The sequence below is a fragment of the Camelus ferus genome, chromosome 16, assembly GCF_009834535.1.
Source record: "Camelus ferus isolate YT-003-E chromosome 16, BCGSAC_Cfer_1.0, whole genome shotgun sequence".
NCBI classification, from domain to species: domain Eukaryota; kingdom Metazoa; phylum Chordata; class Mammalia; order Artiodactyla; family Camelidae; genus Camelus; species Camelus ferus.
Genome location: NC_045711.1, coordinates 2,802,850 through 2,819,775, shown reverse-complemented (window position 1 = coordinate 2,819,775; position 16,926 = coordinate 2,802,850). Strand labels below are relative to the sequence as shown.

The 16,926-nt window shown below is 38.9% G+C and overlaps 1 protein-coding gene across 1 annotated transcript in view; it reads left to right on the top strand.

Annotated features, from left to right (window-relative positions):
• Positions 1 to 16,926, top strand: part of AATF (apoptosis antagonizing transcription factor) — a 92,129-nt gene that overhangs the window by 50,366 nt on the left and 24,837 nt on the right. Inside the window, exons 9-10 of the mRNA XM_032498307.1 lie at positions 10,196 to 10,263; positions 12,068 to 12,148. Of these exons, the coding sequence (XP_032354198.1) occupies positions 10,196 to 10,263; positions 12,068 to 12,148 (149 nt within the window). The remainder of the gene's footprint in view (positions 1 to 10,195; positions 10,264 to 12,067; positions 12,149 to 16,926) is intronic.

Here is a 16,926-nt window from a genome sequence, read left to right as displayed (position 1 = left end):
ACTGATAGTGATTTACTTACACTTCTAGTTAATAATTAGACATCGGGACAACACTGTATGTCATGCCTAATGGAATATATGGGGTCTGATGAGAAAGTTTTCTGTTTTGACTTATAAATTTTAACCCAAATGGCCAAGCCTAGTGAAATATTATTGGCCTTTGAAATATTTTAGAACTTGTACTGAGAAAACAGTGTTACTTTATTCAGTGAATGAATTTATCATCCCTTCCAAATCACAGGCCTTAGCTCCAACCCTGGAATGGAGGCATGAGGCAACGCTGAATCGGAAAGTGGAAAAACTAATCAAAGCCTTAGAGACCAAGGGCAGTGAGGCAGAGTTAGGCTGACTTTTTCAGCAGTAGCCTCTAGCTACACATTTTCTTATTTTAGTAACCAAGGTGGGTTGTCTGCAACTTCAGTGGTCAGACGCACTTGGGTTTTATTCACACGTCCTGATTTCCTTCCATTCTCCCCTGTTACTATTCTTGTAAATATTGTACTCATCACTGCAGAAGTTGGATGCTTTTCATCTGTGATCACAGGATCCAGAAGACCACTTGCTGCTTTAACTCTTTCCTTTTCGAAATACTATTGAGTAGTCACTGTGCAGGGGGACAGATTGTGTGATCAGAGGATGGTGGGGGTAGTTGCAGGCCATGGAAAGGGAAGAGCAGTTAGTTGTCCTGATAGAATAAATGACAGAGGGAGGACCACTTTTGCCCCAGTTTGTCATAATCTAATTTGGAAAAGTCCTGCAAGTAATAACCTGCTTTTCAAGTTTTGACTTGGTATTTTTGTGAATTTTCTATGCTTTTTATGTTTTCTTCCTTCAGTTCTGCTTCTCCCTCACTTCACGTCTTATTTGTTATCTACTGTTGACAGTTGGTAGGAAGGAACATTGAATTGTTGTACTTGTTCATTGTTAGCAGCCTTGGTGATTTAGCTATGAAAGGTGGTGCATTGTTTTCCCAAAGAGGTTTTGCAGATTACCTATGAGTATCATTATCTAATGTTGACAATATTTCTACTTATTGAATACTTACATTTTGCTAAGTGCTTTACTTTTATCATCTTTTAAAATCCCAAGTCAACTTTATGAGGTACAATTACTATAAGGAAACTGAGTCTCAGGTCAAATAACTTGTCACAAATTCACAGCTAGTAAGGGGCATTTCTGGAATTCAGAACCCAGGTATGGCAGACTCCACAGCCATGACGTTTTACCCACTCATTGGCAGATGCCTGCGGTTACACTGAACCGTGTAGCACACTCAGTCGTGGACTTGACCGCTTATATCTAGAACAATAGATAAAATGGGAGGTGGAAACCTGCAGCTGGGATTTGACAGACCTATTTCATAGATAAAAGATATTTAAATAGAAAATATTATATTGAAGTTAATTCAGATCTTTATTACAAAAATATTAAGACACCTTTCTTGCAGTAAAAGGACCAACCTGATGATACTACAAAAAGAGGATATTGAGGGGGTCGTTAGGGGGAGCACAAAAGATCTGTTCCCTCTCTTCTTTTCCTGAGAAGAACCAACCTTCTCCCTTTGGGAAATGAGACCCAAGAGGGAGGATAGATCTACGTCATTTTAACAGTAAAATAACGAGAAGTGTCGTATAGTCTTTTCATTCATTTGGATTAAATAGTTTCTTTTGTTTTTGTTTTTGCTTTTTTAATTCAGATACTCTTGGGAAGATTTAAATAAAAAGGTAATTCCCACCCACTTAAACCGCCCAGTTCTCTAGGTCCTGAGTGAGATGTGTGAGAAGGAGAATATTGTTTGAGGAGGAGGAAGTGCTGATAATTGGTAGTGATAGAAACAAGGAGATTCCTCAATTGCTTATGTAGATAGTGGTACCTGGATTAAAATCAGGGTATTATATAGGATTATTCCTTTTGTTTAAAAGCAAAAGGAGTCTGTGTATATGATAAAGTAAACCCAAATTTGATATTTTCCTCCAGAAACAGTTTTTTCCCCCTCTGCATATTTATTTATTGAGCTCCTTCAATGGGCCAGTGGAGGGGACAGAACGGTGAGCACAGTCAGATACATCCTCTGCTCCCCATGAAGCAGACACTCGGCCAGTGGAGCAAATAGACACTAATCATATGATCCACTAATAAAATGTAAATTAAGTACAACAGAAACATCGTGTAAATGTATGGAGGGGTGAACTTAAGAAAGGTTTTTCAGAGGAAGAGATGACTGAGCTGAGATTGAACGAATGAGTAGAGAAGGTGAGATGTAAGCAGGTAGATGGTTAAGGAAGCATGTTCCAGGTAGTGCAAGTGCAGAAAAGGGCTCCGTGGTGGGAGCGAGCCTGGGAGCATGCCAGCTACAAAAGGAACGCTGGTGGGGCTGGAGCACCGAGGTGTCAAGCTAGGCTGCAGAGGTAGATAAGGGGGCTTTAGGCTGCAATAAGAATTTTATACTCTGGCATACTTGCATTTTGGAAAAATTACTCTGACTGTAATGAGAGCAAAATGAAGGCGGGGCAAGGGTAAATTTAACAAAACCATCACGTTAACTCAAGTGAGGCTATATCTGTTTTATTCTTCATTGCTTTCCCAGTGTGCTCAGTATTTATGGAACGAATGAAGACGATACTAGCCTCTACTAGGGTATAGGCAGTGGAGACAGAGAAAAATGGATAGATTCATGAATTGGTGGATCGCATGTGTAAGACCTGGAGATAGATTAGATACTGAGTGTAAGTAAGTGTGAGGGAAAAGGAATTCCAGGGATCATTCTTAAACTTTTGGGAAAAGAAAGCATATGGAGTGAGAAGAAAAGAAAGCTTGGAACTAGTCTTGAGGGATGTTAACATTTAATGTTTGGGTGGAAGAGCTGGCTGAATATGGTATAAACTGATGGAGGTGTCTCACAGATGCCAAGAAAAGAGTGTTTCAGGAAGGTGAGAATGTCCAGTGTCACTTGCTTCAAGAAATCTAGTAAAATGAGTCATGACAGATGTCCCTAGACATGGAGATCTTGAGGCATTGGCCCGAGTTGCTTCAGTAGAATAATGAAGGCAGAAATATTAGGTGGTGTAGAGTTGTTTGAGGAGTAAGGGGGCAATGTGGAAAGGAGACAGAAAAAATACTTATCTGTGGGGAGTGGGTCATATTTTGGCAGTTTTATATGGTGCGGTGGACAATAATTCCTTCCCAGCTATTTGAAATTATAGTATATGTGGATTTATTTTTTGTTTGCTTCAAATATACTATAAAAGTTGCAAGTGACTCCTTTTGGGGTTGATTTGAAAGACTGGAGGTCTGAGAACTGAAAGAAGGGGAGTAAAGCAGGAGTTAGAGCAGAAATAGATGTACTTCACTGTGAGTTCTTGTGGGAGCTAGAGAGGAAGCTGAGGGAGGAATAAAGCCAAGCCTTGTGAATCTGCTTTTTTTGTGTGTGTCAGTGAGAGCGGGAGTGGAGCACGTGTAAGGGGGATGACTGCACGTCTTTCACGTGCTCTCTAGGAAGGGGAGGTACTTTGAAAAATCCTGACTCAGCGATGCTAAGTAAGTGAAATAGAGGGTTGCCCCAAGCTTTTCTCCATCTCAAGCATCTGTGCTGATGAACCATGGAAGCCTGAGTGGTAGGAATCAGTAACAGTGGGTCACAAATTCAGAAAGCCAGGGAATATGAAGTTTTAAAACCAAATGCTTTAAAAATTACTTGGCTTTTTAGTAAGGGTACCAAAACAATGTAGTAGGGGAAAAGAGTAGTCATAACAAATGGTGCAATTGGATTTTCTTGTGCAAAAGAATGAAGTTGGACCCCTACCTTACACCATATATAAAAGTTAACTCAGAATGTATCCCAGGTCTAAATATAAGAACGAAAACTAAAACTCTCAGAAGAAAACATGGGAGTAAATCTTTGTGACCTTGAGTTAGGCAGTGGTTTCTTAGATATAACACCAAATACACCAATGACGAGGAAAAATAATTGGACTATATCAAAATTAAAAACTTTGATGACAACCCACAGAATAGGGGTTAATAAGGGATTGGAATCTAGAATATATAAAGAACTCTTAAATTCAATCATAAAAAGACAACCCAATTAAAGAATGGGCAAAGCATCTGAATAGACATTTTTCCAGAGACGATATACAGATGGCCAGTAAGCACGGGACTGTGATCAACTTCATTTGCCATTGGGGAGATGCAAAGCAAAACCACACAAAACTGCAATGAGATACTACTTTATATCCACTAGGATGGTATAGTTAAAAAGTCAGGTAATAACAAGTGCTGGCAAAGATGTGGAAAAATTGGACCCCTCAAATGCTGCTGGTGGGAATGTAAAGTGATGCAGCTGTTTTGGAAAACAGTCTGTGGCAGTTCCTCAGAATGTTAAACACAGAGTGACTGCATGACCTAGCAGTTCTGCTCCTGGGTATAAACCCAAGAGAAATGAAAGCACACAAAGACTAGTACATGAATGTCCACAGAGGCAGAGCCATAAAGTGGAAATAACCCAAATGTTCCTCAGGGGTGAATGAATAGTTAACAAATCATGGTGTATACATGCAGTGGAATATTATTCAGCCGTAGGAAGGAATGATGTACAAACAATACTGCAACATGCATAAAACTTGAAAACCTGTTAAGTGAAAACCAGTCATAAAAGACCATATGTTATATGATCCTCTTTATATGAAGTGTCCAGAATGAGCATATCTGTAAAGACAGACAGTTTAGTGGTTACTTAGGGCTACTGGGGGCATGTGGCTAGGGGATACTGGGGATGACAGCTGGGGTCGTGTTTCTTTTAGGTGGGATGAAAATGTTCTGAAATTAAATATGATTGCACAACTCTGAATTTACTAAAAAATACTGAATTATATATACTTTGAATGGGTGAGTTGTATGGTAAGTGAACTATATCTCAAAGTAGTTAACAGTTATTTGATGTTATCTGCAGCAAATTAAAATAAACGTTATTGGTATTCTTTCTAGTGTGTTGCCGTGTTTTAGGGAACAGAAAAGTATTCATGAGGGCTTTAATCAATATATCCTGATCCTCCTGTCCTTTCTTCCCTGTAGGAATTGTAGAATTTCTCAGTGTGAATTTACAAGCTGGAAAGATTTTCCAGAAATATCTGTACTCTTTCCTCTGGATGTTGCTAAACAAATACTAGCAGATTCTTCTTGAGTTCTCCATTACTTAAGAAATGTTAAAATACTATTGTGCTGAGAAGTCCTGGAGGGTAAAAATCTCCAGTACTTTAAAGTTTTTTTCCTAGTTATTTGCATATTTTAAAACATGTTTATATGACTGTTGACTTACCAATTTCAGTTGTTTATCAAATCCTCTCTTGACTTCCTTGCTCTCATCCAGCCCCTCCCCTGTACTTGGGTTCTCCCTCCTCCTGTTGTGCTCACTGTCGCAGTTCCGTGAAAACAAGTGTTTCCGGTGTTATGATTAAATAAATGTTCACAAGTGATGTGCTATGATTACGTTTCCTTACAGATTTGTTTTTTCATGGAGCTAATAATGCTTGCTTTTAAAAGATGTGCTAAATTTTCTGTGTCTCCTGCTGTTTTTTCCCCCCACATTTTCCAAATGCCTTGAATGTATAAAATGACCTGTCATCTGCCCCCTTTCTCCTGGAGCCCTCTCTCCTGAGCTCCTGGGACTCTTCCGTTCTGGAACAGCTGCTCTCTGGGCCTGTGCCATCTGCAGTCCTGGGACTTGCCTTCGCGTCTTTCCTAAGGTAGACCTGTTTTCTACCCTCTCCCGTCGTTCTCCTTCTTGCCGCCTGCTCTCATTTTACTAAAGCACATCTTCCTGTGAAAGAGTGTGTGGAAGGTAAACGGTTGGGTCCTTGCATGTGTGAAATGCTCTGTGGAACTCTCATTCTTGGTTCATACATCGACTGTGTGTGGAATTTGAGGTTGAAAGTCATCTTCCTCAGAATTTTGAAGGCATTGCTCTGCTGTCCCCTGGCATCTGCTATTGCTATTGAGGTGTCTAATCCCATTTAGATTATATTCCTTAATATTTAGGGTGCCTGTGTAATTTACTGTCAAAACCAGGGCCCTTGAGGGGCTCGCCTGAAAGAACAGCAGGACGACAGGCATTCGCCAGGACTCTCTGGGGTAGACGGGGACATGCAGTCACCCTCTTCACATGTGACCTGTTTTTTCTCTCACCATTAGGATCTTCTTTTTGCTTCTAGAGTTTCATATTTCATGATGATGTGTTTTATGAAAGGTCCTTTTTTCCTTCATTGTGGGTCCATTCCCGTTCTTGGGTTTAGGGAAGTTGTTTGTTTGCTTATGTTTAACATTTCTTGCTTTTCTTTGGGGAAGTTTTCATTATTACTTCTTTAATAATTTTCTCCCAGTCTTCGTTAGACCTTGACATTCTAGATTATCCTCTAAATTTTTTTCTTCTCTCACAAATAATTAAGGAGATGTTTTCTTTTTGCCCTTTTGTTTTATATCTGAGAGATTTGTGTACATTTATCTTCCAGTTCTATTGAAATTTTAAAATGTTTTGTGTTTAATTTCTGGTTTTACTCTTTTCTCTTGTCCTGTGGAAGGGTGTCCATTGTGAGTTCTCTTTCTTTTTTTCTTTCTTTTGTTTTGTTTTGTTTGTTCTCTGCATTGCTTTCTTTCACCCCACCTTTTTTTGTTTGTTTTGGTCTGTGTCTGAGACTTTCCTCAGATGCTGGTGATCCTTAACTGTCCCTTCATGTCTCAAAGTAAGGTATTCAAAACTATCTCTGAAGCCTGGGCAGAGCTTTTTGGCTCCTTTGTATATAATTATGCTGTGATCTAACCTCTTGGTTGTCAGAACTTGAAAATCTTATTTTCTGGGGAGAGAGGGGACGACCATGCAGATTCTCCAGAAAAGACTCCTCTGCTCTTCTGCCTTGAAAGTTGTACACAAAGTGCGAGCATTCTGTGCATAGGGCAGGGGACAGAGACAGAAAGTCCCAGAGAAGAGTGCAGAGCCTTTCCCTTATACCCACTCCTAGCCTTCTGTGCCTCATATCCCTCAGTCTGGACTTTTGTGGCTCAGTCTTTCTAGAGACTAAAACTTCTTTTCTCCCTGTGAGAGGAGGGGGTGGAGTGGGTGGGCTCGTTGGTTGGCTGTGTGGGATAATGGAGAAGGCCCAGTGCTTCTGCTCCCTCCCTCCCCCACCTTCCAGGGCCACCGCCTCTCCTAGAGCTCCTCCCACAGGGATTCTGTCTCCTAATTGGCTCCACCCACCTATTTTCCCTCTGGGTACTTGAGTGATACCTTCCTTTTACTCCTCCATCTCTTGTCTTTGAAAATTTTATGAAAATCTACTCTCATTCACTCTCCTTTTCTCTTCTTTCTTGTGGGTTAAAACATTCCTTTTATCCTCCACCGTCTTTTAGAGGAGTTGAGAAGGGAGAAGAGATAAACATGAATTCAACATGCCATTGTAAACTGATTCTGGCATGCATTTTTCCAGGTAAAGTATTATAAATGCTGACTAGATTCCAAGTAGTGCCGTCACTGCCATCCCTCGTATATGTTGTTATGGGTTAAATAGGTTTTTGTGGGCTGACCTGGGAACCCACCTGCATCTGTGATTTTCCCCCAGAACGAGAGAAACAGCCAAGCCTTTCTGAATTGACTCTCTGGAGGAATTGTAACAGTTGGAACAAAAATATTTCATGTATCTCTCCATTTTCCGAATCACGTAGAAAATTACAAATATTGTGTCATTATTGTTGAAATAAAAGGTTCCACTAACTAACAAACATGAATGTTAATGGAAAAGTTTGTTCATAAAGTTAAGCTATGAAAATTGAATTGGGAAGCAGTACTAAATTCTTCAGCAGTGTGGAATACTAAAGCTTCATCTTTCGGCAACTTTTTGAAAGTTAGTTTTCCTAATTAAATTTAAGCCCAGTAAGAGTGAGAGCTGTTGGAAATGGTGATTGGCATAAGGATAGTTTGCTTTGCTGTATTTTCTTGCTGCTTTCTTATTCCTGCCTTGCGCACAGCAGGGTCTTCTGAAACATTGGACTGAGTCAACTAGACTTAGCCAGATAGACCAATAAAACTCTCTTCCTAACCGGGAAGGACTAAGGATGGCTAAGTAAGGCACTTGGGCAGTGAAAACGCAGCCCAGAATATGTAAAGCAGCCAGGGTTCTTGGGAGTACATGCTGCAGCAGCTTGGTGTTGGAATTGCAGGGCCACTGCACGTGTACCAGAGCCGCCAGCTGTGTGGCTCGTTCCCAGCTTTCGGGAAGGGCACGTGGGGCTTTCTTCCAGAGGATCGCCCCCGTTGTGCTAGCGCAGCCTTCCGTGAGCACACGCCCCCAGTGGCCACGGCAGCCCTGGGCTCAAGGGATCAGAGACTAGTAGACTAGTAGGAAAACCGAGAGCGGTGATTGTAGTCTCTTATGTGGCTGGAACAATGTAAGAGCAATGAGATGTAGTCATTCCATTATTTTCCTTCCTTTTTATCTTTTTCTTTCTCTTTTCCTTCTTCTTTATTTAAAAAAAAATCTTTTTATTAACCTCTCCTCCCTCTACCCCTCAGCCTCGCTTTTGACAGGATATTGACTAGGAACCAGAGCCTGTTCCTGCTTAGCCTTAAGGGTGGCTGTTCACAGAGTGTTGGTGTTACACAGGGTTACTGTGTCATATGTCTGTGTAACACTGGATTTGGATCTTGTATTTAGCTGCCAGAAGTGACTGTGATGAAGTAGGGGAGATAAACTGATAGATTGGCTGCCAGAAAGATGTTGGAAATCAATCAGATAAACAGGGTAGAGAAATAGCTTGCTGTTTTCTAGTGATAATAAACCAGAGGCCTCTGGTCCCTGCATTTTTGAACGTAATTGCTGTAGTAATAATGTCCAGAATAAGCAAATGAAAAACCATCACAGGTTTTTTTCATTTGCGATTAAGATAACCTTTTTTCCCTTTTGCAATATTCATCCTATATGGAAATGAATTTTTTTTTTTACAAATTTGTTTTACTTCTCCCAGTGCCTACTTACATAAACAAATGACAATTAGAGAGTGAACTGCTTTCATAGGGATTTATTCCTCCTCCTTTATTCTCCCACAGACTTCCGCGGTTTAGCTTGGTGAACCATATATTTTGCTCCCATGCCTTACCTGTAAGATAATTGCTTACTTTTCTGAAGAAACAAATTTTAAAGTCAGACCTGTATTATTGACAGGTGATTAGCAGGAAGCAGTTTATTTAGTGTCTTCCCTTATTACATTTGTCTCAGGAGACTTTTGGGATGTTAATCTCTGTTGCTGTTTGCCTGCATATAGCACTCGTATAGGAGAGATTATTATTGTAATTTAAAATTCTCCTCCTTTAATGTTTAACTTATTAAAGTCCATTGCTTCTCTTCACCTGGACTTTAAGATCCAGTGCAAATTCTTCAGTCTGTGTGAAAGATAGAGATTTTGAATTTGGTTTGCATGCAGCGTCCTGCCCAGGAGTAAGAGGGGAGTAGGAGAGTCGTTTGGAGTTCCCGTGGAGTTAACTGTACAGGGTGAAGGACAGGTTCTCTGCGCTGTGTCTGCAGTATGCACGTACGGCTTTCTTTGGGTTCCCTCTCAACATTGTTGTGGCTGTGAATGTGTTGGTGTCGTATGTGATTAAATCATTTTGGTAAGCGTGCTAGAGTACCAGCTATGGGAAGCAAGCGAATGATGTTCACACTTTTTAATTATATCTAATAAAGGCTTTTTGCCTGAGGAAGACCTTCCTGACTGCTAGGGGTACAGGTCAGGAGTTAAGCATGTACCATTATCCTGTTGGTGAGACGCTGATGCATTTTCCTTTTGGCCACACAGCCCTTCCCACCTGACCTTTTAAAGATTCTCCACTGATATCGATGAGGCGGACAAAACTAATCATAAAAACCATGAAGGGAATGTTGCACACTCATTGATCCATTTGAGATGAACTACAGTACAATAAGTCTTCTAAATGGACTTCTGTTCTCAGCTATTGCTATAGCCACCTTTTTAAAAATATATAAATATGAAAGGGTTAATGGGAATTCAGTCATGCTCTTGCCACTGGGTTGTCCCTTATTGATTGTAGTTTTAGAGCTGTCACTGTGCCATTCAGAATTCCTACTGTGCCCTTTTAAAGTCAGTCGGTACTGGGAGATGATAAATAAATCACTTGCTTTCCTTTTCCCCCCAGCTCCTTCGAGAACTCATAGAACGGAAGACCAGCTCCTTGGATCCCAATGATCAGGTGGCCATGGGAAGGTAATTTAGATATGGCTTTTCCGTTCATACAAGCAGCCTGTGTAATAGTCTCTCCCTCTGAGTCCCCTCAATTCTACCTCCAAGGTGTGGATTGGCTTTATAATTACGAAAGTTAAACAAGATAGCAAGAGCTAGAAAGACAAAGGGATGGAAATTGTTTACCCTACATTGCCTTCAGTGCAGTTTGAAAAAGAGATTATGAAATACCTAGATGTGTTTATTTTAGGGTTTGTTTTACAAAGTCTTTCTTAAGCTCTTTGCTCTCTGTTTTGGGTAGTGTGTATCAGTCTCTTAACAGTGCATAAAAAGCATCCCCCCAACTGCATGCTCTCATCTGTCAGAATGTGGCACCGTGCACAACAGGTTCCTTACTCCGTGAGTGTCTGCCCTAATTTAGACCCCCGCCCCTTCAGTGAGAGCCGCGGCACAATTAGAATTGGAACGTGGCAGCGTTACCCAGATGCCCGGGAAGAATGTAAAGTAGTGAAGGAAGGCTCTTGTGTGTACACTTCATCCTTTGGTTGGAAAATAAAAAGGACATTTAGAGTGCTGCTACCTAATGGATGGTGTACACTTAAATAGCCATGAGCCATAATTTGTAAAAGCATGAAAGGAAACAAAAGCTGCAAGTGTCAGAATGGGATTCTGGGCAGAGCAGCATTTTGAGAACACACTGAAAAATTTGTGTTGACGAAACAGTTCTATGTGAGTAAAACATCTGAATTTTAGGATAGGATTTTGCTATTTTGTGTATCTCTGGAATGCTATAGAGAGCTGTTCATATAAATTTAATGTGATAGAGCAAATTGCATTTAAGTGGTGATTATATTGTACATTTATCTGACTCTACAATAAAATAGATTATGGTAATTAAGATTATATTAAGATTACAGTAATTGGATTTCCCTAGATATTTTTTTTTGATGTTGAGTTTTCATTGTATAAATCAGGTAAGATGACTAGCTGCTGCTGTTTCTCCTTCTTTTTTCACATTCATATAAGCAATTTATGAAGATTTTCTTAGCCCAGTATTCTTCATTTGAAAAATTAACTCCTTTTAATCTAAAATGGCTGCATAATATATGAATCTTATTTGGATCCTGATTCAAACAAACCAACTATAAAATTGAGATGATCTGGGAAATTTAAAGACTGACTGCATATATGATAGTAAAGAATTATTGTTAACTTTTTTTCAGGTGTGCCAGTGGTATTGAGATTATATTGGGGGATAAAAGCCCTTACCTTCTAGCAATGCATCATGAAATGTTATAGACGAAGTGAAAATTAAATAAATAAAATGACTATAAAACTCGTATCAATAGCGGGTAGTCCTTAAAACTTAGCAAGAATTGGAAATCACAAGAAAAAGCAGTTGGGTATTAGTAAAGGGCAAATTGGATGTAAAGAATTCATGTGTTCAAACCAAACAGCAGCTGCAATATTTGTAACAGAGCAGGCTGCACAGCTAACACATGAAAAGCAAACCCAAGCAGCTAAACTCGGTTTGATGGGTGTTCCTGCATACTTGTAGCTTTAGCGCTCATCACAGCAACTCCAAATACTAAGGAACGTTGTTAACCAAGTCTGCTGTAGAGTTTCCCAGCTTCCTTTATTTTTTTTTAACCATTGCACAAATCCCCTTCAATTGATGACTCGCTTTGGCCCCAGACTATCTTGAGGAACTTGATGTAGGTTGATGATCTCTTTCTGCAGTGTCGTTAGTGAGAAAAATTCCAATTTGTCAATACATGTAACTGTTTCTGTTAGTGATGATGCATAACACCGCTTGTGAATTTCCCAGGCAGTGGCTCGCAATCCAGAAGTTACGAAGTAAAATCCACAAGAAAGTAGATAGGAAAGCCAGCAAAGGAAGGAAACTTCGGTGAGTTACTTTTCAGAAAAAAAAAATGTTAACATTGTTTGTTGTCATCTCTTCTCTTGCATGTTGGCTATTATGTCATTTTTCTATTTCTTCCAATGATTCTGTTTTTAAGGAACAGAAAAATAACTAAGACAATATTTGAGGCTTTTTTGAGACTCCGTTTTTATTACTCTGAACTGGAAAGATAGTTAGTTACTTTTTGTTCTGCTGTTGTGAATGGATAGGTTAAATAATACTTGAATTTCCCTGAAAGAGAAACAATAAGAATGCAAGTCAAGACAGATGATATTGCCTTAGTTTTAAAAAGTGATTTCTACAGAACAATATAGAAATTGTATTTTGGGGTCTTATTTAGAATAGAATTATATTGGTCCATTTTTGTGATGCCATACACAGACCCAGTATGCTAAAAAGATACAAATGAAGGATTCCAGAGAATGTTAACACTGCTTACATGAGACGAGGAGTAGAATTTTTATGAGAAAACAGAGAAATTTCTGAGTGTAAGAAAGCCCTCCACCCCACGAGCTCTTGAAGGTGTTTTCTAAGTGTGGAGACAAAAGAAAGACAAGAGTGGAAGTGACAGTGCTGTGCTCTTAGACTTAGATCCCTTGTAACTATTTTTATATATTACATAACATCACTCACACAGGGCCTCAGTGTCAAAGGAACTGCTTGTAATTCAGGTGCACGTTGAAAAGAATCTTAAACTCATTGTGTTAGAATACTTTTAGGCAGATAGCTAATCCCACATCCTTATTAGAGCCTGCCTGTCATAAAATTCCCTTTAGACAAATGTGAATCTATCTCATTTTTAAATATCTTCAGAGAAGCAGATTTCACTACTTTAATTAACCTGTTTTAGTATTTAATAAAACTCATCAAGAAATGCTTATTTTTCTTTAACTTTGCAGAAGTGCAAAGCAGCTTTTCATCATCTTTTGATAGAAAGTCATTTTCTTAAATCTCAGGTTAAATTGTTACAGTTTAACTTTTTTCATATGTGGAAATTTCCAGATCTTCATCCTTCTCCAAGTTTGTTTTCAGAGGTCTGTTTAGGAGCAGGGCTTGAGAGCCTGACTGCCTGAGTTTGAACCCCGGCTTTGGCACTGACTAGTAGTTACTTTGAGCAAGACCATTAACCTCCCCGTGCTAGTTTCTTCATCTGTAGAATGTGGATGATACTAGTACCAGCCTTGTGGGGTTGCTGTGAGGATTAAATGAGTAAGTACATATACAGCCTTTAGAACAGTGCCGGGCACCAAGCACGATGCAAGTACTTGTTGCCATCATTACTTGTCATTAGGATTGCTGTTTTTATTCCAAGGCCGGCTGGGCCTCCTACAGTAATGTTCATTTACCTGCTCACTCACATACATGCCTCTTTTGTACCTGTTTCTTCTGCACCCCTCACTCCTGTAAGCATTTAAAGAAGAACGTTACTAGTGGTACTTGATAATTGAGCAGGAGGAATACGTACCTATTCTTTCAGATTTTTCTCCAACACTGTGCTTTTAAAATTATAGCTTTGAGAAAGACAAATACTCTGTGTTATCACTTATATGGGGACTCTAAAAAAAATAAAACAAATGAATGTATATAACAAAACAGAAAGCAAACTAGTAGTTACCAGTGGGAAGAGGGAAGCGGAGAGGGGAGGCGAGATAAGGTATAGATTACGAGACACAAACTACTATGTATAAAATAAATAAGCAACAAAGACTTACTGTACAACACAGGGAAATATAGCCATTATTTTATAATAACTTTCAGTGGAGTATGATCTATAAAAAATGGTGAATCGTTATGTTGCACCTGAAACTAATGTAATACTGTAGATCAGCTATACTTCTAATTAATTAGTTAAGTGATTAATAGCTTTGTGAGGCTTTAAATGTTCTTTAGAGGGAGGATCCCAGGATGTCAAATCAGTAGACTGGCTCTGTCTGGCTGTATGATTTTGGTTGTTCTTTATTCTCTGAGCCTCACTTTTCTCATTTAATAAGTGGAGATAATAATCCCTACTTTATACATTTGGTTTGAAGATTAATGTGTATGTATCTGGTACATAGCAAGCATTCAGAAGTATTGGTTTCTGTAGTTTCTCTCGTGTTCATCGGTTGGCGTTGCTGTTGCTAATACACGCTCATCAAAAGAATAGAGAGAGGCCAAAAATGCCTTTTCTACATTATTATTGTGAGTTTTAAAACTATGAGGGCAAATAGCTGTATTGGTGTGCCCCTTCAGGGCAAGAGTTGTGCTGCTTTATCCTTTAAGACAGTTCCAACCTTACATCTACTGTAGTGCCTTGTAGACAAGCCAGAAATGTTTTTGGATGATTATGACAGTAAAAGTAACACGCTCACCAGGTAAGACTTTCTGTAAGCTGTAACACCCACACTTCACACTGAACAGACTAGGAAGTTAATCTAGGAAAAGTCCAGAAGAAGAATGGTTGCTTGACTTGAGAGTGTACACTTTCTTTTCAGGAACTGTAGTTCATTTGTTTTGGCAAAGACTTAAAGTGAATGTTGTGGGGGAATGGCAGGAGATGAGGCTGTGTGTGTAAGTGGGTGCTAGATCGTGGTCATGCTGAGAATTTGGATTTTATTCTGTAGACTGTAGTAGAGTCATTGAAAGACAAGGAAGCCTGAGCAGCAAGGAAGAAGTTTGGAGGAGACTTAAGGAGACACCACAACTAGGTGCAGTGTTGGGTCCTAGATAGGATCCCGGAAAGAAAAAGGACACTCGGGTAAAAAGGGGTGAAATTTGAATAAGGTTTATAGTTTAGTTAATAGTATTGTACTGATGTTAATTTCCTAATTTTGATAATTACAGTATATTCGTGTGAGTTGTTAATGTTAGAGGAAGCTAAGTGAGGGTATACATGAACTCTCTGCACTATTCTCACAACTTATTTCTGTAAGTCTAAAATTATTGCAAAATAAGAAATAAAAAGAAAAGTAATAAATAAGGTCATGTGCTTTGAATTGTTTTACCGTTTTATCATCTATATTCACCTGGCTCCCCTTGTGGCCATGCATGTGTGGGATGTGTTTAGACTCAGCGTGATCTTTATTTATAGCAATAGCGGTAGCATTTCTGAAACTCTTACTGCCGGGCACTGCAGAGCAGTTTACATGCAGAGCTAGAAAAGGCACAGGCTCTGATGCTGAAGTGTCCAGGTTTGAAATCTGACTCTTCCACTTACCAGCCTTGAGACCTGGGGCAAGTTGCTTTAGGTATCTGTGCTTTGGTTTCCTTCTGAACCGAGTATGGTAATAAAAGTCACATCTCAGAGGATTGTTATGCAGATTGAATTAGCTAATTCGTGTAAAGTGTTTACAGAAGATAAGTAACTCACAGTGTTACAGAGCCAGTAAGCAGCAAAGTGAGATCTGAGCTAATTGATCTGATTCCAGAGCCCAACATGATATCTTGGCTACAATCAGAATTCTGCCCTGAAGGATTTAACAAGTGGCCTAGGCTAGATGAGAATATCATAAGTAACTTCCTTAAATTAGACCCCCAGAAGAGCTGGTAAGGTGTGCCAACCGTCATCACTGATACTGGGTTCCACCAGTGAGCAAGTTTTGTTCTTTATTTGTAATAGAGTTGGAGAGAGAAGATTTTCAGAAATGTCACAGCAAAGATGAACATTACCTGATGGAAACAGTAGTTTAAATGATAGTAGGTCAGTAGCCTCAATCCGGGTCAGATTGGGCATGGCAGCTTGCTAGTTGGATGCTACAAAATAACTGATTAAAAAAGAAATATTTTGGTTTTGGGAAATAATTATTGATTATCAATATTTTACTTAGCATTATCTGTAAGTGGATTTGATCATGATTTAAGCAGAATTCATAATGTAAATGAGTTAAACTCTCATGCCTGTAATAATGATATGTCATACTGGATGTGTTTGTCCTTCTGCAAAAAAATTATATTTCTCTTCTTGGTGAGGTTGGTGAAAGGTGTTTTAATACTGAAACATGCATCCATCCTTAGTAGCACTGAGCTTAGATGAAATGCATTGTATTAGGTACACAGTACTAAATCGTCTTTAATCTGATTATTTCTTAAAGCCTGCCTTTCATTATGCAGTTAATAGTTATTGAATTTATTGTAAAGTGTAAAGATATTCCACAGAGCAGTGCCGTCCAATAAAAATACCTATTGCGTATGTATTTTTAAATGTTCTAGTAACTACAATTAAAAAGGAAAAGAAATGAAAGTGAACTTAATTTTAATACTATATTTCATTTAACCCAATATATAAAAATATTATTTCAGCAATTTATTATTTTAAAAATTATTAATGATATACTTTCCTTTTTTTTTAATCACAAGTTTTCAAAATCTGGTGCATATCCCAGTTTGGCATATTTCAGTTTAGATTTGCCACGATTTAAGTGCTCAGTAGCCACATGTGGCCAGTGACTCCTGGATTGGACAACACAACTATAGTTCCTAGTCTTTGTCTAGACAGTGAATTAAATCTGTCTTTGGACATAGCCAAGAATAGTATTCATTTTTTCAGATGGGCAGCAGAGTTTAGTAAAGCCTAAAGACATTAAAATGTATTTATCAACCATACTTACACCTTATACCTAAATAAAAAGGTTATGTAAATACTTACATTCTCATACATTAACATAACCTTTGGGAGGGCATTTGGCTTAGTTTTTCCACTTTAAATATGTTTACCTTTTGATTAATCAGCAATCTCACATCTCAAAATTTATCCTATAGAAATGTGTGAACATACAATAGTTTAT